The sequence below is a fragment of the Drosophila willistoni genome (genome assembly GCF_018902025.1).
Source record: "Drosophila willistoni isolate 14030-0811.24 chromosome 2R unlocalized genomic scaffold, UCI_dwil_1.1 Seg167, whole genome shotgun sequence".
Lineage (NCBI taxonomy): Eukaryota > Metazoa > Arthropoda > Insecta > Diptera > Drosophilidae > Drosophila > Drosophila willistoni.
In genome coordinates this window covers 21464479-21487890 of record NW_025814050.1, presented here as the reverse complement: position 1 = coordinate 21487890, position 23412 = coordinate 21464479, and the positions used below count along the sequence as shown (strand labels likewise).

General features: G+C 34.9%; 1 protein-coding gene across 5 annotated transcripts; it reads right to left on the bottom strand.

Annotated features, from left to right (window-relative positions):
* Positions 1-316: 316 nt before the first annotated feature.
* Positions 317-23209, bottom strand: LOC6642055 (protein sister of odd and bowel). Of its 5 annotated transcripts, none has more exons than XM_047010801.1 (3): positions 2744-2882; positions 2497-2688; positions 317-2339 (listed from the first exon to the last, which is right to left on the bottom strand). In XM_047010801.1, the coding sequence occupies exon 3, from the start codon at positions 2187-2189 to the stop codon at positions 504-506; it is 1686 nt and encodes a 561-aa protein (XP_046866757.1). In that variant the 5' UTR covers positions 2190-2339; positions 2497-2688; positions 2744-2882; the 3' UTR covers positions 317-503. The 5 variants fall into 5 exon arrangements, with proteins under 5 accessions (XP_046866757.1, XP_023031608.1, XP_046866758.1 ...); XM_023175840.2 differs by having other exon boundaries at positions 2497-2656; XM_047010802.1 differs by having other exon boundaries at positions 2497-2709; positions 2760-2882.
* Positions 23210-23412: the final 203 nt, after the last annotated feature.

Below are 23412 nucleotides of genomic sequence, written 5' to 3'. Positions count from 1 at the left end.
GAAATTTTTGGGATTTAAAAACTTAACAAAAACTTATTAACTGTTTCTTTTAAATTTGCCTTTTTAACATTCCAAATAACTATAAACAATTGAATTTTTAAAAACTTGTAACTTTTTATTTAAACAGTGGGTGCCGTTCATTAGCATACATTTTCAATTCACATTTTCTCGGTTTACATATACACATGCTACACATATACATATACATATGTACAAAAAACGAATACCAATGCTTAATAACTAATAATAATTATTAGGTGTATAGTATATTTATATATATAATAATTTGCCAATTCTCAATGTTTTTATTTTTGTTTTTGTACAAGATACATTCACATTTACATATACAACATTTATGATTTAAGTATTTACATCTAGACGATATTAAAGACGAAACATGTGGTTAGACATATTTTTGTTGTTGTTTTAGGGATACATGTTTTTTAGATAGGAAAAAGAGTTGTGTGTGTGTGTTTGTTTGTTTGTTTGTGTAGTAGGATTGATTAGGGCTCCTCTTCGAGCAGGGAGTTTGTTAAGTTGGACGTTGCCGCAGTAGTGGATGGTGGCATGGGAAATAGTTTAGAAGTCAGAGTCTTCTTTAGCTCTAGTATGGGCTTTGAGTCTTCCTCATCGTCGGCGAGAGAAGATGTTCTGGCGGCAGGATGTTCGCTGATATCATCGGCAGGCATTGTGCGTCGTCCTAGTTGATGATTGTCTGGTGATTCGGATTGCGTGGGCGTCAGTGAGGATGTCGGCGTATGCGAGGAGGATGAGCAAGAGGCGCTCGAAGGCGCCGAACTGCGAGGCGTGGCCACTGACTGAATCTGTTGGTGCTGTTGCTGCTGCTGCTGTTGATGTTGCTGCTGCTGCTGCTGCTGCTGTTGCTGGGTGACCTTGCCCATAAACGAGCGTATCTCCTCGAAATAGGACTCTTCCGTAGGATTCTCACAGAAACGACGTATGCAATGCATGCGATCGCTCACACCACTCAGAGCACTCAACGACACGGCATCCGATTCATGTTTCTTCAGATGCCTATCGAGATTCGTTTGCTGGCCAAAGCAGCGCTCACAGATCTCGCATTTGAAGGGTCGCTCTTTGTTGTGAATGTTGCGCACATGGCGCTGCAAATTCGACGATATGCTAAAGGAACGTTCGCAATACTTGCACTTGTAGGGTTGTTCGCCCGTGTGAGTTCGCAGGTGACGCGTCAAATTGGCGGATCGCGGAAAAACTTTGCCACAGAATTTGCACGTGTAACGATCCTTATTCCGCTGCGGCAGTGAACTTCCGCCTGAGGCACCACCTGCGTTGGTTAGGCCACTTCCACCGCCACCACCACCACGCGTTTTCGTCTTGCGTGCCTGCTGACGACTCTGGAAATCCTGCAGTTGTGTATGCCCCGTCAGGGGGCTGGGCTTACTGCTAATGGCAGTATTGACATTTGCTTGCAGTTGCTCATTCGTTGGCGGCCACGATAATTCACATTTTTTGAGTGCATGCCGAAAGGGAAAATCTCCGCCTGGACCTCCTCCTCCTCCTCCCCCTGGGCCGGGACTTAACGTTGCGGGTGCAAAAACATTTCGATATTGCAAAGGCAATGTCTTGGTCATGGCCTCTAAGAGTGTAGGATTCACAACTGGCGGACCGGAGGGTAAGGATGCAGCTCCACTTCCGAGGGTTGCTGTGGCCGCTGCCGCCACTGCTGCTCCCTCGCGCAGAGCTCGCAACATCTTGCGACTCATATCGAATCCCAAATCGGCCAAAGAGGCAGCTATATGATTGTTATTCATTTCCTTATCCTTCTGTTGGGCAGCGGCGGCAAACATTATCAGATTACTATTTTCATCTTCCATGGGACTTGCCGCCTCTTTGTCCAGTTTCTCCGTATCCGTGTCCGATCCGCCCATATCCGTTTTTCGTTTGTGGGCCAAACGTAAATCCAGTGGTTGATCATAGCTACTCCTTCGTTTGGCTTTCTGTTGTCTGGTTGCTGCTGATGCTGTTGTTGTCGTTGTTGTTGTCGTGTTGCTGAGCATCGACGATGTTGCTGTGGTCGCTGATGCTGCTGACAAATCATAAGGTACATGTGATATATACGATGTGGGTATTAATCCTAAGGCAGGGTAAACACAGCCCTGTTTCGGGCTAGGAAGCATCTTTCTTGGTGAGTGGTCTTTCTCTCTCATAACTGTGTTAACTCTTGTTCTGGCTGCAATTGCTGTTGCTGTCGTCGTTGCTGTTGCTGTTGCTATTGCTGTCGTTCTCGTTGCTACGATAAGATCTTTTGTTAAAGTTGCTTTCGATATTTTAAATAGTCGTCGACCGGTTTTATGTACCTATAAAGAAAAAAATGCAATATATACACAAATAAATTAGAATATGTTGGCCATTAAATAATGTTACTTTCAAAAAAACTAAAGTATATGTATATGTATGAGTGTGTTTTTTTTTTTTTTTGTGTGTGTGTGTGTGGGTCCTTTTGTTTGCACTTACAATTAAGTATTTTAATGAAGGTCTTTGAGATACTCAAGCATAAGCTTGTTGATCAATAGGTGGCAAAAAGATGTTTCTTTCTATTATTTCGCTTATTCGATTGTGAATGAAATTGAGAGTGACAACTGCTTTTCGGGGCCTTTGTGCTTCGAATGACGTACTACAGAAATTCCAGAAACCCATAAGAATCATCTTTTTATTAGACTATAAAGGCTGTAGATATTGGTTAAACAAGAGACTGACTTACAATTGACTTTGTTTACTTTCTTAGATCAGCAATAAGCCGTTGGCGTTATTTAAAAGCTTGCTTGGGGAAACCCCTCTAAGTAATTTAATATCATTCGATTTTGAATTCAAACTAGTAGATTTAAGGAAATGAATAAATTGTTATGACTGATTTCTCATAGGTCACAAGTTTGCTAGCCGTAAATATCTTCTCCGAAGGAATTACTAACCTGGGAACTATTTTCTGAGAGCTGAGAAAACACAACAATGGCAACAGAAAGGGCAATGATCATAATTTCAAACGTATTTGTAGATTTTTTCTTCAAATTTAATAAAAATTATCTTTGGCGGCTTGACGTTCAGAATGAATTTAATATGTTTATAATATTTGATTTTCATCAAAGATTTCTTCAAAAGATTTTTGCTTTTGTTTGTCTACAAATTCGAAATCTTCGTTTCTTTACTTTTATTTATTAAAAGCTAGTTTTAAAATGTAGTTCAAAATATACATGGACGGATCTCCAAAACTTCTTTATATGTTTCATTTCACCCTCTAGATCCGCCCATGGATTGGCAGAACAGCAAATTCAAAGTCAAAGTAAAAAGACTCCAAAAATTGAATTCAGAGTCTGATTTGGACTTACGCATGGACAAGAGTCCAAGGTATATATATTATTAATTTAATCACATTTTTTCTTCCAGTTTTCTATTAAACAATATACTTTTAACGTAATAAAAACTATTTTTTTAAATTACTAAAACGTAACAAAGCAATTGAACTGATGAGTTCACCTCGAAATCTTCTTTGTGGGGTGTTTCATAATAAAAAGTATTGATTGGCTTAGAACCCTTTTAAGGGGTAAAAAACAACTGAATTTAAATCTTTTATTTTCCACCTTTAGCAAAAATTTGAGACTCGCAGCGGCTTTTTCGTTTTGTATGAGATTTATTTTCTGTTAACGCTAAATCAAAGGCAGCAAAATGCGGCTAATTAACTTTTTGGCAACAATCAACAACACCAACAACAACAACAATAATAGCAAGAATAATAATAGCAACAACAACAAATGGCAAATGGCAATTTGTTGTTGCCATATCTTGTTAAATGCTGCAACAACAACAACAACAACAAAGTCTGTCAACAGACAACCGACAACCCACGAAAATGTCTCATGAAAAATTCTGTTCTAGATAGGAGAAACAGCTCCATAGATCAACTCGCCCACTCGGCAATGTGGCAGGCAGTTGGAGTCGGAGTCGGAGTTGGAGTTGCAGTTGGATGTTGGCAAATATCTACACTTTGTACTTGGTTCACATGGACATGGATGATGTTGATGATGGGCTGGTTGGCTGGTTGGCTGGCTGGCTGCTTTGTAAGCCATCTGCCAAGAGTTAACTCCGTTTGCTGAACTGCAACCTACGCAGTTATTTTTTTGTTTTTGTTTTTGTTTTTCTCTTCGCCTTGTCTACGCACCTTCAAGACAGTGCGGCTTGTTGCCAGTTGCTTCGACCTCCATTAGATGCCACTGCAACATAACACTCCTCTCCCTCTCCCCCTCCCAGCTAAGTGGGCTCTTTACATGTGTGTTTAGATGTTTGTCTTACTGTCTGCTCATCTGTTTGTCTTACATAATCGTCACTCTAGATAAAAAAAAAATTGACGAAAAAAAAAACTTTTTCAAGTATTTTTCCGTCCTAAAACAACACACAATAGAACAATTGTTTAAACTTCTGTGTGTCTCTGACGCTTTTGGCATTGCGCCCAAAAAACAAAAAAAAAATATATATATATATCTACAACAACAAAGCTGAAATAAAAAAAATTGAAGAAAAGATGTTATATGGAAATTGAAGTTCTTTATAACCGCAATTATCTTTTTTGGACCAGACCAGCATTTGCCGTTTCTATTATTAGAATAAAAATAAAACTCTTGGTCGGAATGTCAGATCATAAAGCATGACGTAGATGGAAATTACCCTAGATGTTACCCACATTGATCCATTATAAGACCCTCCATTGAATTGAATCTGGAACAGCTGTGGGAATCAAATATGTGACGCACCACAATTGAAAGAGTGGTAACTCGAATTGAGGGTTGGCAAACGGAAATTTTTATTTCTTATTTCTTCTTTTGGTTTTTTAACTGCAGTAGCCAATAGGAAGTTTATTTGTATACACCCAAATAAGTGTGTTTAGTTATATGCGAAGAAGTCGAAAGACTTGGCATGTGCAGCACTACTTATTTGTTGTTAAAACAAATTGAAAATAGAACACATCGACCAAACAAATGTTTCAATTAGTCCACGGAAGTTCTAAAGAAGAGAGCCAAGAGAAGAAACTTGGCAAAAGAGGTAAACATTTGACGGAGAAGAGAAGAAACTTGGCAAAGGAAGTAAACATTTGAAGAAGAGAAGAAACTTGGCAATAGAAGTAAACTTTAGAAGAAGTTTCATCTAAACAGAAAAGTTCAATAGGTACATGGGGCGTATGAGTGTTTTGAGTCGTAGGAAGAAGCATTAAGACCCAGGAAAGTTTGATTATCCTGTGAAGTACTTTAGGTGAAGCAATCCCATAAGGACTAGACAATTAACATATGATTTAAACAGAATACATAATGTTGGTCTCACTTTTCCAGTTTTGAAGATGATTAACTTTATGGTTTATCCCAAGTTCATCTTGAGATATTTTTATAAATTTAATTATAAACTTAACTTCCCTTGGGAAGATAAATTTTTCCTGTTGTGGGTTGAACCACCAATTATAATTGGTGAAAATTAATTTAACGCCAAAACTTGCCAACACAGATTGGGTAGTTGTGTATGTGTGCGTTTTCCTTTCAACTTGCACCTGAACTGTCAAGCAGCCAAGCTGAATCATATCAATTGAAATTTGAAATTTCACATGCACCCAAATCCCATGTGTTTTATAATTTGTTGCAAACGTGCCAGAGCGGTTGACAATTATGGCCAACGCTAAAGCTGGACGATATAGCATCATCATGTTGATGATCATCGTCATCCAAACGGATGCTGAAAGCAGATGAAGATGATGATGATCAAGCTGAGCGGTGAGGTAAAGTCAAGTAAGAAGAAAGAAGCACACAAAAAAAAAAACCAATTAAAGAGTAACAAAGTTTAAGCGGACCGACAACGAGAGCAATGAAGCACAAACGGTTCAAAAAACGGACGCAAACCATGGTGAAGGTACGACCAATGTTGTTGGAAGTCGTCGCATGTTGCAAAGAAAAGTGAAATCAAAGTTGTAAAACCGCGAAAAACGCAGTGAGCAAGCCAGCCAGCCAGCCAGTCAGTCAGTCAGACCGACAAACAGACAGACCAAAGAGATATAACAGCAGACGACCGTCGCTTCGCTCCAGATTGGAAAATGTCCAGTGGATGGTGGATGGTTGTTGACAATGTTGCTTGCGCTATCTCTTTAAAGTGCTCCGAACTGAACCGAGCTGATCTCCATGAAACTGTGGACAATAGTTTGCCAGTGTAAGGCAAAAATTAACTTTGTCATATTTTAAATGAACCCAATATACCCCCAGAAAACCCATCATCATAGTCATCATCATCATCATCATCATCATGACCAGCAGCAACAACAACATTTGCATCCAGCAGCTGCATAATTATCATTTATAATCATCATAATCATTGGCTTTGGTCTCGCTTGAGTGTCGCGGCCGAGAAGAGCATAATCAACCGCAACTAAAGCCAAAACAAAAACTAAAACCAAAGCTAAAGCTAAAGCCGGCTTTGGCGACATCATGAAAAACGAGAGTAAAAATCTGCAAAGCAAAAGCCGCTCACTGAAATGGAAAATTAAACCTTGTTACATCAGTTCTGCAGCAGCAGCAGCAGCAGCGGCAGCAACTAACGGGCAACGCGGCGACAACACTTTGTGCGGCAGTCAGGATCTCCCCGCGCATCTGCAAGCCATCCAATACCAAAGTGGATGGCTCTCTCAAAACGATGGCAACATGCAACCTGATACCAAAATCGTCACAGAAAACAAAACAAACACAACAAACACGCACATTCATGCTATATAAAGAAAAGCAAAAGAAAGAGATTTAGTCGATCGATCGAACTCTCAGTCGAGGATGGCTAATGAAGAAATGCATCTTGAGCCACCATTCGCATGGAATATCATTCACATTGTCCATGAACATATGTGTGGGACAACATAATGAGCCAACTCTCATATGCTAACCCAACTAGTCTTTTGAATAGATAGTTATTCAATTAACTGTTGGTGCCCTCTCTAATAATTTTACGAGAATACTATAAGATGATTTTAAGAAATCTTTAAAAAAACTGCTTTAATTTTAGTCTAATTATTTAAAGTCTAAATATTCCTTTTTCTTTAAAAAAACTGCTTTAATTTTAAATCTAATAACATAAGTCTAAATATTCTTTTTTCGAGTATTTATTTTGGTATTTACTAAGTCATTGAGCAACAAGCAATGACAAATCATAGGATTCGTAGCTAATAGACCAAATCTATTAAGTCTTTACATTGAGAACTTTACCAATTCTCAACAAAAAAAAAAGCAGAAGTTGATAGAAATTTAACTGCTAATTTGCAAATATTTATATAAAAGAAAAGAAAATGCAAAAGCATTTATTGAAATTCTAACTTTAGCCTAATGACTTAAGTTATTCACATTAGAAAAATTCACATAAAGAAAAATTACTAAATCATTTCAAAAACGTCTGTGTAAATCCTCCCTCAAAAGTACCTACAAAAAACTCTGAGTTGATAACAAATCTGAGGCAAGTTTGAACTATATTTTTATGGCAGCCATATATTACGAGAGTACAATCGGTAGCATCTCTATATCACAAAGATTTAAGGCAGACGTGACAGTAGACAGCACTTGACAAAAAAGAAAACTGAACTCATTTGTTACACAAACGAATGTATTACATTTGATGACATCTTTCGTTTAACTAAAGTTGTTACAATGAGCGACTTGAATGTATGAACTATTCATCTGGATGTCTATTGTGTTTCAAGTTAATTTTAGGAAGAAATCTTCTACACAATTTTAAATAATTATCTTAATATATATAAATCTCGTGTCAAAATGTTTGTCCTTAATGGACTTCTAAACCACTTAACCGATTATAATAAAATTCGCACACCATGCGCAGTTCGATCTAACCTGAAAGATAGGATGGTTTAAATCTCAAATTATAGTCGTAATTTTAATTTTTCAAAAGCGGGCACAGCGAAGCGTGGCAGGGTTTCTAGTATTTTTATATATTTAACAAATTCAGAATTCAATCATTTATAATTGAAAATAGTGTTGAAATTATTTTCAATACGTTGGATAGAAAACGAAGAAAAATTCATCAACATTTTGCAAACTAAATCCTTGCAGATGAATAAATTTCATAGATGTGTGTGTAAAATAAAAAAGGTTTTTGACTTTTGAATTAAACAAGCAAAAAAGCATGTAATAAACTAAATTTTTTTATAATGACTTAAAAATGTTTTTAGCTTGGCTTGTCCTTTTTTGTTGAATAAAAGTTTCTTACTGATGCAATCTATTCTTTATAGAGCAGCAAAAGACTTCAATCTAAAATCGTTTTATATGTAATTCAAGTGAGTTTTACTTGATGAAAGAGAAACTAAGAATCGGTACATTTAGTATTCGGATTTCTTTTGGGTAAGCGGCCATTAAATATTTATCCATAGTCCGAATAAATGAAGGATATAGACTAGTATATCTAAATATAAAGAATATTTGCCTACTCATCTCCCTTTTTCGTTGTAATTATAACGAATTTATTTAGACCTAAACATATAGTGATAGTCAAATGGATTGCCATTTATTAACTCTTTTTTATATGCCGAAATAATTAATAAGCATATGTCCTTTTCCGCTTTTGAAGTCGATAGAATCTTTTCTCTTTATTATTAGAATTGGTCAAATATTTTAAACGTTTTTGGTAAGAATTAGCGTTCTGCAAAAAACTAAATGCTGCGTTTCTCCCAATGAGACTTGCTTCCAGTTTAAAAAGAAGAAAATTTTAAAACGCAAACTTATTTTTGGAAACTTTATAAACATATCAATCGAATTAAATTGAAGTTAAAAAAATAATCATTGAAAATCCATACAATTTGATACCAATGTGACTCTTCTATTTCCTGTATTTCAGCCAAACTTCCAATACCAATTAGAAATTTGAAACAGACTAAAGAGGATTATAACTTGTGAACAATTGTTGAATTGTTGAAGGACTGTTTTGAGATCTAAAGATATTCGATATAGTAGTTGACAAAGTACAAAGTGTCGACTATATTCGATAATTGACATTACACTAAGGTAGTAATTAAATGAATATTCTACTCAAAACGACTTTCAATTACGTCTTTTTATCTAGTACGAGAAGTTGTTCATCATTTTAAGCGGATTACATTAAATCAAATTGATTATATTATTATTATGCAAAAAGTTGTTGTAATATTTTCCATTTTTTTTTAGGGTTTCGCTTTCAGTTGTAAATTGAGAATGATTTACTTTAAACTACGTCTGTGTGTATGTTTGTGTGTGTGTGTGTGTGTGTTTAGGTGTGTGCGTGTGTTGCAGCTGTTAATAATTAGTCAGAAAAGACGAACAGGTTAAAGAAATTGTCAACACATCATCAGAGTTGGATGCGTTTTGGTTAGCTTGAGATGATGGCGTTGATGACGATCATAATGATAATGATGATGATGATGATGATGATGATGCAGTTTGTTGTGACTGTTGCAGCAGCAGCAGCAGTGCAATCTGTACCACTTTTTCCTTCACTGGACACCATTGCAACAAGTGTAGCAGCAGAGGCAGCAGCAACAACAGTTGCAATTGCAACAGAGCAAACACATCTCCAAATCACGTCTTGCTTGTTGTTAGTGTTGTTTGTTGCCTGTTTGCGTTACATATCTCGTCGTCGACGTAGTCGTCGTCGTCTAGATTGGCTGGACGGCCGTCAAGTGAAATAAAAAGTGAGAGTGACATCGGAAATTGTTTCAATTTTCCAAACGAAACCCAACCAACTAGCAAACAGCCAGGCAGGCAGGCAGGCAGGCAGGCGAGCAGTCAGGCAGTCAGCTAAAGTTGCCGCAATTGCCATCGTCATCATCATCATCATCATCTCCAGAGTTAGAGCTCAGTCTGCAGAGCTGCGGTCGTTGGTCGCTGAATGAATGAATGTCGAAAACTGTATTGAAAACAATTTTTCTACGTATGCCCCACCGCCAAACTCAAATGCTTTCCAAATATGCTCCAAAAAGCAAGCCAATCGTTAGATGGACCAGTTGCCAGTCAGCCATCCAGTCAGCCTAGCCGCTGGCTGCATCCTGTTTTTTTTTTTGTTTGTTATACTTTGCCTTGTTTTATTTCTTAGTTTGATCTTTTATGTAACAAAAAAAAAATAATAATAATAAAACCTCACATGCAGACGACCGAGGTCCGTCGTCCATTCAGCTAAATGCCTATCGAAAATAATTGAAATATTTTTTTCGAGGTGCAAAATTTGGTTTAGAGCCTAAGCTTAAGCAGCGTTGCTTGTTGTGCAATTTGTGGTTAAAGTATATATAGTTTTTATTTTCAAATATCTTTTCGATATTAACCCAAATATTCCTAATTGCGATATCTAACGATATAAAGAAAACTCGCTTTAAAGGAAGCTATTTTAAATTAATTGTTCACTTTGTCTTTTGTAATAATTACTTTAAAAGGTTAACAAGAATTGCTACTTATAACCTACTTATAAATCGATCAATCTATTATAAAGTAATTGTTGAATGATGTGTCGTTTGCTCATATATTTTAGTAAGGATTGTAGTTGGTATATGAGTGCACAAGAGAAGTCCCTTCAAAAGTGTTTGGTTGGGAATTTAACTTGATTAGAGTGCGAATTACAGACAAGTGGTCGCACTTTTGACCAACTAATTATGGGCAGCAGTCGCAGGACAAAACGGTAAAAGAAAATCAGTAAACTTAAAATTAATAACCAAGCAAAGGACTATACACTTCTTTGATCTTAGTTGAAAAGGGAAGCCCAACTTGTATAACACTCCCAACAACTTTAGACCAGAAACATAATGATTGATGTGATTATAATATCGACTAAGTCAGCTGCAGAACTGCCCTATAGATAAATCCTTTCCTAGACTAAGAAAGACAATTCAAACATTGAAATTTGCCTCAACTTTCCAGGTTAATACCTTAAAATTTCTAGTAACTATGTTGATTTTTAATCCAAAGAAATATTAAAGGACTAAAATTATGTTTGTTCTTTGTATCTACGTGAAGTCGACTAGAAGGTTGAGCGGTTAGTTTTATAAGTTTAGGGTATAGCATTTGGTTGCATTGATTTAACGAAGAATTAATTTACTTTAAGATGAAACTTCCTTAGTTTCTTTTTGTTTTTAATAACTTAGTTGTACTTTATTTAACGAAGAAAATCTATTTACCTTTTCTTTTATTCGCCCAAACTAATTTTCATCTCGGCAAGACAGCAGTAAAAGATTATTTGTCGAGAAGGGATACCAGCTAGCTCTGGCTTAAAAGATCGTTAAATATAACTGATACTCATCAGAGAAAATAAAGCAACCTAATTTCTCATGAAAAAAAAATCGATTAAAATGGCGTTGGAATATCCTTTTTTGTTTTGCTTTTAGCTTCATCATTGTAAAAACTTTAAATACTGCCAATGTAAAGTCGAACTACATATTCAAGAGTGAATGGCGAAATTTGAAAGTATGGTAAATGGGGGAAAAAAAAACATACATACATATATGAGAAGGCTAACAAAAAACAAGCAAAATTGAACTAACCGCCGGCAGTAGGCATAATAATAACAACAAAAACAACAACACTCATCCGTAAAGTATTCGAATATATTTAATTGAAAAAATAGTAAAAACAACAACAAGAAATAATTCACATTTCACGACTTCATCAGTGCGAATGAATGAGTGAGTGAGTGAGTTAACCAAGTTAAGCCGATCTGAGACACTGAAAGAGTTCACAAATCAGCTACTACTCCATTTGATTGCCTAAACGTTTCAACAGCTCAGCATTTTTGATGCAATTAATTAGATTTTTATTTCTTCATTGAAATCGAACTGAGAGTACACACACACAGATGAGTGTGTGTGAGTGTGATGTGTGTGTGTTTGTGTTGGCTGGAAGCAACCCATTTGATTTCGATTTATTACCACACACTCCAGCAAATGATACAATTATTTTATTTATATGCGAGACGTCAACCCAAGAGCCAGAGAGGTGGCAAGCAAACAGGCAACTGGCTGTTAGCCAGGCAAAGAGCCAGTTAAGCTTGTTCTAGTTGAAAGCGATAGCCAAGCCTGGTTTTCTGTTTTGTTTTCTTTCATTTTTTGGTCTCGATATTGGCCAGCAGCTCCTTCTGGCTAGTTTTGTCGCCAGATCTCCGCGCATATATAAACGCTATTAAAAATAACGAAATAGAAGCAACTCAGTTAACAGAGAGAGCAAAAAAAACTAAAGAAAAAAAGCTAGCAGAAAAAGAAACCATATCAACATTCACATCATAAGTAAACCAGTTTGCACCTGAGAGAGGAAGAAGAAAGTTGTCTTGGCCATTTTTGTGTGAGTATGTGTGTGTGTGTGTTGGGGTAGACTTTTTTCTATTTTTTTCTCCTCTTCATATATCTACCTATGTATATATATATATATAGATTGCAATTTATATATAAATTTGAAGGAGTTTGGCCAGGCTAGCGGGCGTTGAACAATGGCCAAAACTAACTGTAACATGGCAGACAACGAACATATTTTTTCGTCCGTTTTTTTATTTTGGTCATAAGCATGAAATATTGCGCACATCTAAAAAGTCCACATATCCCTCTTCTCCCTCCTCCTTCTCCTCACCCTCGTGCAACCACCTGACATCCTCCACCATCATGTCCAAAAAAAAACAACAACAAAAAATATCCGCCACAGGCCTAATTATATTGCCTGAACGGAGTTGGAACCTCCAACCTATCATTCCCTGACACATGCTACCGTTCGAACACGTGCGGACTAACTAACAAGTAGGAGTAGGAAATATTATTTAACCATATTGACTAATAGGATACTCTAAGTATATATTAAACCAACATAAGTATAAATCAATTTATGTAAATTATTGGAGAGCAAGTAGCTTTTAGGCAATTTCCTTTGCTTAATTAACACAGCTTTCTTTAGTAGATCTTATTACTTTTAATCCAGTATGGAAAGGGTCTTTCTATTCTATATCTAGGATGTCATAAGCTATCTTCCATGTAGTACGATATTCAATTGTTGCCTTTGACTTTTCCCTACAATCAGTTGTTTGATTTCTTTAAGAGCAGAAATTAATATAATAATCAGAAATTATTAAGGCCTTTTTTTGGAGACAACTTAACCTAAACCTAAGACTAAGACTAAGCTAAGATTACTGAAGAAAATAACAAACAAAACAAAGAATTTGTTACAAACTAACTTTTACTTCAACAAATTTGTCTTTGATATTTAAGAATCATTTAATAGCTTTAACAGATTTTCTAGGAAAGTGAAATATTTGTGAAAAAAGCAAACATAAATATACAAATATAAGATTCGATTTCAAATAGTTTAAAGCCTACCAAAGAAATGCGAAAATAAAGCTTTGTATTCCTTTGAAATCTTTATTCATTTAATTTTTTTTCTATATTTATACAAAATATTTAAAGAGAAGATACATATAAGTCATATAAGTAAAACCATATGACCCTTAGTAAGTGTATAAACGGCTAAATCAATCGAGATGAATGATAAGTTTTAATACCATTAAAAATAAAATGCTTAAAATTTATCGCTTGGCTTACTTAAAATTAAGATGCACTTTGATGCCTGAAGAGTGATAATAAAAGAAACAAAATCGTTTCACAAAATGAGCTTTTATAAATAAAGGTGATGGTTTTTAGAATCCAATCTAAATTGGTTTGTTTCAGATTTTTAGTAAAAGTATTGTGACTTGTATAATATATTGAAAGATTATATAGAAGGCTAGAAAATGTTTCTAGAGCAGCAAGTTGCTACTAAGAGCTGACTCTTCAGGTAAATACTATACAAAATTTCTATATAAATCCAGATTTCTGAAAAGAAAATACATATATGCTTTCGTTATGTCAAGCCTTGCCTTAGATTCGACTGATCTCGAGAATGATAAGAAACGTTTTATTTAAGTTCATGAAATTCTATTATCGGTAGTTTTTGGCAAATTAAAGGTCCGACGTATACTTTAATGCCAAAACTAATTGAGAATTATCGTATCGCCCTATAAGCTTTTTTCTGTCTCCTTGTAAACATTGAGAATAAAAATCATAATAATCTATCGTAGTTTTCAATTCCACATCTAAAAGAGCGTCAAAAACTGTTTACATGCAGTAGTAAACATAGAAACAATCAAAGTAATGAAATTGGAATACCCACAACTTAAAGGGTATGTGGCTAGCAACCAACAACAAGAGCAACAAAAACAACGGCTAACAATCAATGAGCAAATTCCGAGGCTGGCTTAAAGTGAAAGTGCTCCAATTGCTGACATCGTCAGCGCAGCAAACTGCAACCGCGGATGCAACCAAGTGCTTTGACTCCTCCTCAGTCAAACATATACACGCTACGAATCGATTTAGATAAATGTATATATATGTATGTACATATATACATATGTATATTGGTAGAGTCATCCTTTTTACTGTGGCTCCACTTGTTGATAAGTTGTTTTGCTGCACCCCGTGCAGCCACGCCTTCCATTTCTCGCCAGTGTTCACATTGCAGAATAATTGCTATGACCAAGCTAAATTGGCCCACAGAGAGTGTTTGGAGGGGAGAGGACAAGGTGTGGAAGGGAAGCCTACGATTAGCTTTTCCTTGGCCAATTACTTTGGATTCAGTTGGATAGAGAGACAGAGAGAGCACCAAATGAGACTTCCTTCCGCAATTTGCAATTGACCATCAGAATTGCTTAATTCACAACTTTACTTACTCGCTAAATGTTCTTTAAACACTCCAACTAATTGCCTAAAACAAATCAATTAGGTTTTAAACAAAAATTCTAATGCCGCACCCTCTCAGCATCTCTCATTATCGTTTGGTTTATTCTTTTTTTGGTTTCACAATCATCGATCATTATAAGGGGAATTCTCCAGCACCATCAATCCATCCATCCATCCAACCATCCATCTATACATCTGTATTTCAGTCCCAGTAAATCGACTTAAATAACTTAATGATTACCCCACCCATTTATAAGGCAGGTAGAAAATGTTGTATGCGTATTTTGAAAGCAAAAGTAAAGTGTTTTGAAAGTAAACTACACTAATTTAAAGCTGTAAATTAACCAACTAAACAACAATAAGACCAACAACAACAACAACAATAACAACAACAGAAACAACAATACATTTAATGCAGAGCTCGCTCCAAGCCATAGATAACCTTGAATGCAATGAGAGCTTTAATTAATTGTGTGCTCACAATTAAAAAGGTGTAAAAAATACAACGAAGAAATAATTCAAAAGCCCAAATGGAAACCTTAACAAAAGGGGCGGACCACATTGGATTTTGTTAAGGGGGAGGAGGATAGGGAACTTGAACGGGGAGATGGCAAATTAAGTTGTATATAAATTGTCTTTCTTTCTAGTCAAATAAACGATAACTTAGAATTGAGGAATATAATCGTACCAAATATCCAATAGAGAGTGATATATTGGTTATTTTTAAAGCAAGAAATCAAAAAATTACATATTGTTCTTCTATTTATTTAAATTAGTTAAGCGATTAAGAAGTAAGAAGACTTTAACCTTTATGTTTGTCACATTAAACAGAAGCCAATTTAGAATTCCTTCTACCATTTTACACTCTTTACACAAAATTTTTGGATACACTGGCAGAAAATTAGACCCCTTTCTCAATTTCGATTACAAAAGTTGATTTTTGATTTAATGATTTTTTGTTTCACATATCGCTTTTACCCTTTAAGTCTGACTCAGACTAAACAGTTTGAGCGTTTAGAAAAAGGTTTAAAAGACGTGAAAATCAAAAGTCGGATTAATCTTGTTGTCTGCTTTAGAAAATTTTTTAAAAATTAATGACATTGTTGATGAAGTGCTGGAACTACACTAAGGGCAATAAAAATATATATCTAAGTTTCTAAAAACATGAGGAAAAACGTATTTTTTTGACGCTTTTCCTTTATAATTTAACAGAAATTTGTAAAGTTGGACTGTTCTGGGAGTTTATTATATAACTAATTTTATATAGACAAAATATAAATCATATTTTAAGATTTTGTGTTTGATTGAAAAGTAATCAAAAATATTCACAAATGTCACCTGTTCTTTTGTTGTACTATTAATTTGAAAAAGTTTTTAAAAGTTGGTAACCAAATAATAAACTGGAATTTTTTTTATGAGAGATTAATATATTTATCCACAAAATTGCATTAAAGACGTTAATTCATCTACCTTAAATTATATTTAGGCCAACTTGGATTAGTTACTAGTGAGAGTTTATTATATAAAAAACTAAAAATCTGGTTTTATGCAAAATATGCAAAATATATATTTTCGTTTGAACTTGTTGGATAAAATCGTTATAGTAAAAAGTGTCAAAATGTTAAAAAACTCTCCCACAAAGATAAAGAGGATTAAAAATTAAGTTTTTCATAACATAAATTGTTTTAGAACTTGTATTATTTTTTCGCTGAGTGTAAAATCAAATTGGAGCAATTGTCACGCTAACTAGATGAAAATGAAAACTAAATGAATAAATGTAATTTTGACATAATAAAAATGAGACATGGCTGGGTATGACTCCACATATAAGCCCAACACCTTTTCAGCCAACAAAATGCATGGCCCAGCGTCATTGTCGCGTTTGTCGCGTTTGTCGTGTTTGTCTCTTCCATCGTCAAAGTTTGTACTTGAAAATGAGTTGCCCAAAAAGACACACTCAAGATACAACAACAACAGCAGCAACAGCGGATGAAACGGTAGGCAGACCGACCCACCAACTACTCCTCCTCCTACTGCCTCTTCGACCTAAGCTATTCGTTAGACTCTGATGAGTAAACACAACCGTTGATTACAATAGGAAATAATCCCACAAATTGCTTTAATATTCACTGCAAATCAAATGAAGTTGTACTGCTGCCGCCGCGACACAAAAGTCGCAAAGTTTCTCAGTTTTTGGTTTGGTTTGAAGTTTTTTTTATTTTTTGCCTTTTCTCTCTTTTTTTTTCAAGTCAAAGCTTTTAACCTTGGACCATAAAACTCTGCAGACAACAACAACAAAAACAACAACAATAATATGTAATCATCGCATTGTATCTTAAACTCGTACTCCCCATATGAGTGTGTGTGTGTGTGTGTGTGTGAGTATCTGTATCTGAACAATTTCTGATTTTTTGTCTTCTCTTCTTTTTGCGCAAAAAAAGGAAACAACAGAAAAAAATTGTCTCGGCCTTTGATAATTGTTTCGCATTTAGCTTTTGGCATATTGTTTAGTATGCGTTGATATATGGGAACCCACGATAGGAAAATAAAGCGGAAAGCAGGTGTACATTACATTGCCATTGCCTGGCAGCGGCCGGCATTTTGCGGTCCATTGTCTAATCCAAAGTGGGCTAGTTTGTGGCCAATTTTGAAGAATTTGCCCAGATTACCAGGGTCTTTTTTTCTGCGTATGTGTGTGTGGGTTAAATGGTGGGTTGACATGAAAGTGCCTCATTTGCGGTCTTCTTTTTTTTATTGCCCCCCTCTCCTCGCTGTGGTCGGGAGTGTGTGGGCAAAGGAGGGCGTCAATGATAGTTAGGAGAGATGATGGGTTGATGAAATTAATTTTAGACGAAAAAGAGAAGAAAATGGGAGCAAAGAAATAAATTTCATAATTATCTTGAATTGTACAGCTTGAGGTGGAATTTTAAAGATCTTCAATTTAATTAAATAGGCCTCAAGAGAAATGAATTTATGAAGCTTGGCAGTTAAGGATGTGGTTTTAAATTATCTATGGAAGTTTTTTTTAACTTCGATGTACTATCAAAATATATATAATTAATATGCGAAGTCGCTAGAGTTCATATGGAATGTAAGTCGATTATAATAAAGGGTTCTTGATCTCATTTATAAGTGAGCCATTTTGAAAGATTAGATAGTATCTCATTTCAGAAATATTCTTATCAGATCACCAAATCGATTATTTTGTAAAAAGGATGTCATTGACATTGCAACAATCATTAAATAATTGTTACAGATTAGAATGATATTCCATAATATGTCCATAGAGAGATGAAAAACTATAACTAATTTTTAACTTTAACGAAATATATTACTAAAATATTATTTACAGAAGACATGCAACTTAACCCTCTAAGATTTAAGAGTGCCTCAAGGCACATATCGATACTTAATAAAATCATTAATTTTGATTATTATCTAAATCATTTGGGAAATTATTTAATGTAAAAAGTTTAATTTGTTTATTCCTAACTTAAATAAATTATCAAAACAGCATTAGTTTTCATTGTTTGTTATATTTTATGACAATCGATTAAAAACTCACGAGCTTTAGAGGGTTAACTAAGTTCTTTCAACAACTTCCAGGAGAAAATGGATGTTAAATGGTTTCAATTCGAGATATTGGCAAATCATAAGGACCAGGTTAGACATATCGTTTTGATATATATTATATTAACTACAAAGTACTTCCTTTTTACCAGGCGACACAAATTGGCAATATAAATTAGACCGGTTAGAGAGGTTCTTGATTCGTAGTTCATGGAAACTCAAGTCTCTTCAAGGAACTACTTTTTACCTAAGGCCTTTAAATATTATAAAACTGTACTTTAAAATATATAAAATTAAGGTTGAAAGAAAAACATTGAAATAAACTTTCCAAACTAATTAATAATTAAAAATTTTGCTCGCAGGAGTTATTAAGTTGTAAAGTTGTTGATGATTAAAAATAAAGTATGCCAAAAAAGTAGAAAGAAAACCAATTGTTTGATTACTTTCGAAAATCGATAATAGACAGAATATAAAAAGATTTAAAAAAAAAAGGAAGGTAGCTTTAGAAAATAATTGGTAAAGTTAACCAAAGGCAAAATCTCCCAACGACATGTGAATGGCATTGAGTTAATGTTCAAAGAGGATCTCTAGCCTTCTTTTTCAAAGCATTCAAAATAAAAGTGTTTGTCGAATTTGAAAAGCCTTTCTATACTGCTGCATTTGCGAATGATCAACTTGTATTTTGCCCAGATTGATATAAAAGATTTAACGACTTTCTTTTTATCACCATTTACAGTTAATGATTTTATATAGCTGGTAATAAATCCGAAACTGTCTTCATTATAACGTACCAAAAATATATGTACAGCGATCCATTTTCCCGAATTTATCATTGCAGAACATTGTTGTAGTCGCACACTGTGTCCAAATGAGTTAATGCCTTTCGATTTCGAAAATAAGGCAATATTTTATATCGATATACATATATTTGGCGGTGAAATTTCTGAACTTTTCATTGGTCTGAAATTGGAAATTATGGTTCATAAACTGAAATTTCTAAGAGACCAAAAAGACCATCAATAAAAAAGTCTTGAATTCAAAAACAAAAGTTTAACTGAATAAATTATTAATGAGTATAAAGATAGAAAATTTATATCTAAGAATTCTTATCTTTGCTGGAATTCGACAGTTTATTGAACGCTTCAAAAGTAGATCACAAAAGTTTAACTTTGAAAACGTAACTTTAGAAAACAACCCACTGTGCGTTTTTCTTTGTCCCCCTTGTTCCAGTTCAAATACAACTCATCTCCTGAATTGCATTTGCAAGAAACGACAGAGAAATAACGTTGTTGCATTGCAAATTGCAGCTTACATAAGTCGGGCGAGGCAGCAGCAGCAGCGACATCGAGATATATATATAGGTATATATGTACTATAGAGAGGGGACTGCTGTTTGTCGCTGCTTTTTTCCTGTGCTGCAAAATGCTTTTCATTTAATCGATTTGCGTATTTCGGGCAGCGTTGTAATTGTAATTGCTCGACGAACTCGGCGCAACTTTCATTGCGAGGCCGCCAATTGCCTCCGCCATCACCATTCCCATCCCCATCACCATCACCGTCACCCGCCGCCTCCTTCACCCCTTCTGGTGTCTCTGATGAATGTGGATTAAGCGTATGCCAAGGCATAAAGCCTTTGTCTTGATTTGTAGCATTCGAAGTTTTGGTTTGGCATAGCCTAAAGTGATTTGTTTTTTAGATTTTCGAAAAGCGATTGCGGTTATCGCTGACTCGCTTGGACTCGAATTGGAATTGGAGTCATCATCATCATCATCTCGATCATCATTGTGATCCTCATCATGAGCATCTTGGCTCACACAACGAAAATAAAGTTAAAAATTGAAAAAAAATCAGCGCACATTCCAGCACACAAAATAAAAAAGAAGAAAAAAAATGTGTAACGCAATCAAAGCCATCGCTTCCGGTTTAAGGCGCAATTAACTACCTTGGATTACGTTGTGCCAGTGGGCATCGTGGGGCTCTCCACTGCGGTCCACTACGTTCACCTCTCACCTTCTTTTCCCCCGCACTGCACCCCCCCTCAATTGCAATTGGCGCCCGACGGCAGTTAGATTTTCTGTCCATATTTAGGAGTCATGGTCATCATTTTGCAGATTATCTACAGCATTTCACTTATTTCCTCTACTACTCACACCGTAATTGGCATTTTAATGTTGTAAACAAATTTTGTTTTTGTGTTTTTTTTTTCGGTAGTTGAAATGATGAAATGTCATAATTTTCTCTCACTCAATCGGCCCAAGCGGCATCTCGTAAATGTGCGATTTTTTACTTTTTTCTTTTCAGAGGTCTTTGGGAATTTATTTGAAAGTATTTTTTTGATGAGTCCGAGACCATGAAATGAGAAATTTTCGGACTAATTGCAAACATTTCTTGAAAGAGTTTTCTTGGAAAATGTTTGAGATATGAACATATAATTCAAAAGATTTCCTGAGCAATATTTAGGTGTGGTCTATATAGGTCAGTGAATCTTTATCCACATAATAGAAGCTCATTGCTAATAGTAAAAGCATAGAAGAAAATTGTGATAGGTGCCAATATTTTGTAATATTTCTACATAAAATTGTAATAAGGAAATATTCTTTATGTTTCTATAAATAACTCAATTAAACTCATTATCAGAGTGTTTGTTTTTAATGGTTCTGCATCAATTATCTGAATTAGCATGCACAAACATAACATATAATAAATCTCATGTTAGTAGGGCTTTTTTAATGCTGGATTTTAAGTGTCTTTGCCCCTGAAGGTCGTATGTAACACAGTGTTTTAATCTAAGCACCCTCCATAAACTTAATAGACGTGGAGATTATTTTATTATATTTACTTTTAGATAGAATTTTTATGTTTTTTTACAAGGCATACATATAAATTTCTTGATTGAATAGTCCAATATAATTTATCATAGTTAAATCTTTATCGAATTCGAGACTGCATACAAAATATTTCAATAAAGTTAAAGTTAGTCGCAAGTTAAATCCTTAGGGAAAATAAGTGTTAACTTTTGTGAGGATGCTTTTAATGTCCTTCTTAATTGTGATTATCAATATTATGAAATTTGTAATTCTCTATAATTTTATTTTTAGGGAGTAACAAAAAAGAAGACAGTTTTATGTTTAGAAGTTAACAAGTATTAACTTATTGATATCAAATCGAAGACATAATATAGTATTTCAAAAATATAATGTTTTTAAAAGATATTTGCATACTAAAATATAAATTTTTCAAATGACTACAACACAAAATTTGTTGATGATATTCATTTCATTTCAAATGATGTTCTATATAAATATTAAAACGTGGATTAATGGGAAATAAACACCAAAACCTTATAATACTAATGCAAATTAAATGCAAGTCTAATAAGCAGGAAGATACTCTCTTTAAAACTCAATCTTTAACTTACTAAATAGCTGAACCTCCCTTTAAACCAATATAAGATGACCATGATATGATACTGAAACTATTTAGTTGACTTTTAATTTTGAAAACTGTGTAAAATAATCTAATGAACTTTTCAAGGATTGTTTCTTAGAAATTAATTTAAAAATTTGCGTTCTTCTTTGTCAGATAAATCACTCCAAACAGTTGTGCAATTGTATCTAAGAAACCCTCCTCAAAATGTACGAATAGTACATTCAATTCTTGTCTTGTCTTCCAATTCAATTTGTTTTATGTTCTGCGGCTAATGATGTCTACTTCAAGCTTCATTATTCGCTCTATCAACCTGTCCATTTGTTGGAGCCACTCACTAACCTCCAAAAACTTGAGAAAAAAAAAACGTTTAATTAATGATCCATTTCCATTTTTGTTGGTTCCTGTGTTTTGTATGAAGCTTCTTCTACGCCCATCTGCCACCGCACACCCATCGACTTCTATTTAAAATTAAATTAACCTGCTTAATTTGCCTCTCCTCCTCCTCCTTCTCCACAAGACGCGCCCAAAAAAAAAAAAACACATTCACTCGAAAAATGAAGGAAAATCGAAAGGCGCTACTAATCGCTTCAATGCCTGAAAAATATGCCCACTATACCATGCATCTATGTGTATCTATGGGATACATTCGAATAAACGCATAATTGGACAGTTTAGGTTTTTTTTTTCTTTCTTTTCTTTTCTTTCTCTCTTTCTTTCTATTTTTTATAACTTTTGGGATACCCTTTCACCCTTCACCGGGACTGAAGGCTGCTGCCACATTTAGCAAAATTTGATTTTGATCGCTCAATTAGCGTAAAAGTAACATGTCAAAGCTATTAATCACTTTCGAAAACAAAACGCAACTTTAGAAGAGATCTCCAACTGAAAAAATTTATATTGTTTCCAATTGTTGGTGATGGGGGAAGGGGGTGAAAAAAGTGCGTGCATTTCAAATATAGTTATATAATTGTAATTTTTTTTTTTCGTTTCTTTTCTTTTGATTGCTAAATTAAAAAGTATCTGTTAGATAGACAACTTTATTTACCCCATCATACCCTTCACCGCCCGCCGAAAAATTGTGCTGTGTCATTACTCGAACTTCAATTTCATTCATTCATCAATTACAATAGCCAGAGAAGCCTTGAAACGCGGCAAGCGAAAATGTTACGGTTACGATTACGGTTATATACAGAGATGGAAACGGTTTTGCCTGTCGAATGACATTAACTTTAATATTATAATGGACCTGCGATCCTGACTGATTGAACGATTGGACGATTGGACGTTTCCATTACATTACTTACATGCTTGAAGACGTGTGCTGGAGATGATGTTGTTGCCGCTGTTGCTGCTGGTCGTGGTGCATCAATTTGCCAACTTCTCCTAACTCTGCTTGTGCTCTAATTGCACAACTAGTTGTTGTTGGTGTTGTTGGTGTTGTGGTTGCTGGTTGTGTTGCTGCTGCTGCTGCTGCTATAAAATCCGCACGGATATCCGTTGGCCGGCAGGAAGAAATCACCATTTGAACACCGTTGTTGAAGCGATTTTTGCTTTTTTTCTTTTTTTTATGATTTTTTACGGATGTCGATAACTTATATGGCATTGGCTATACAAAGTAGATCTTGTTTGTGGAGCCTGTTGTTGTT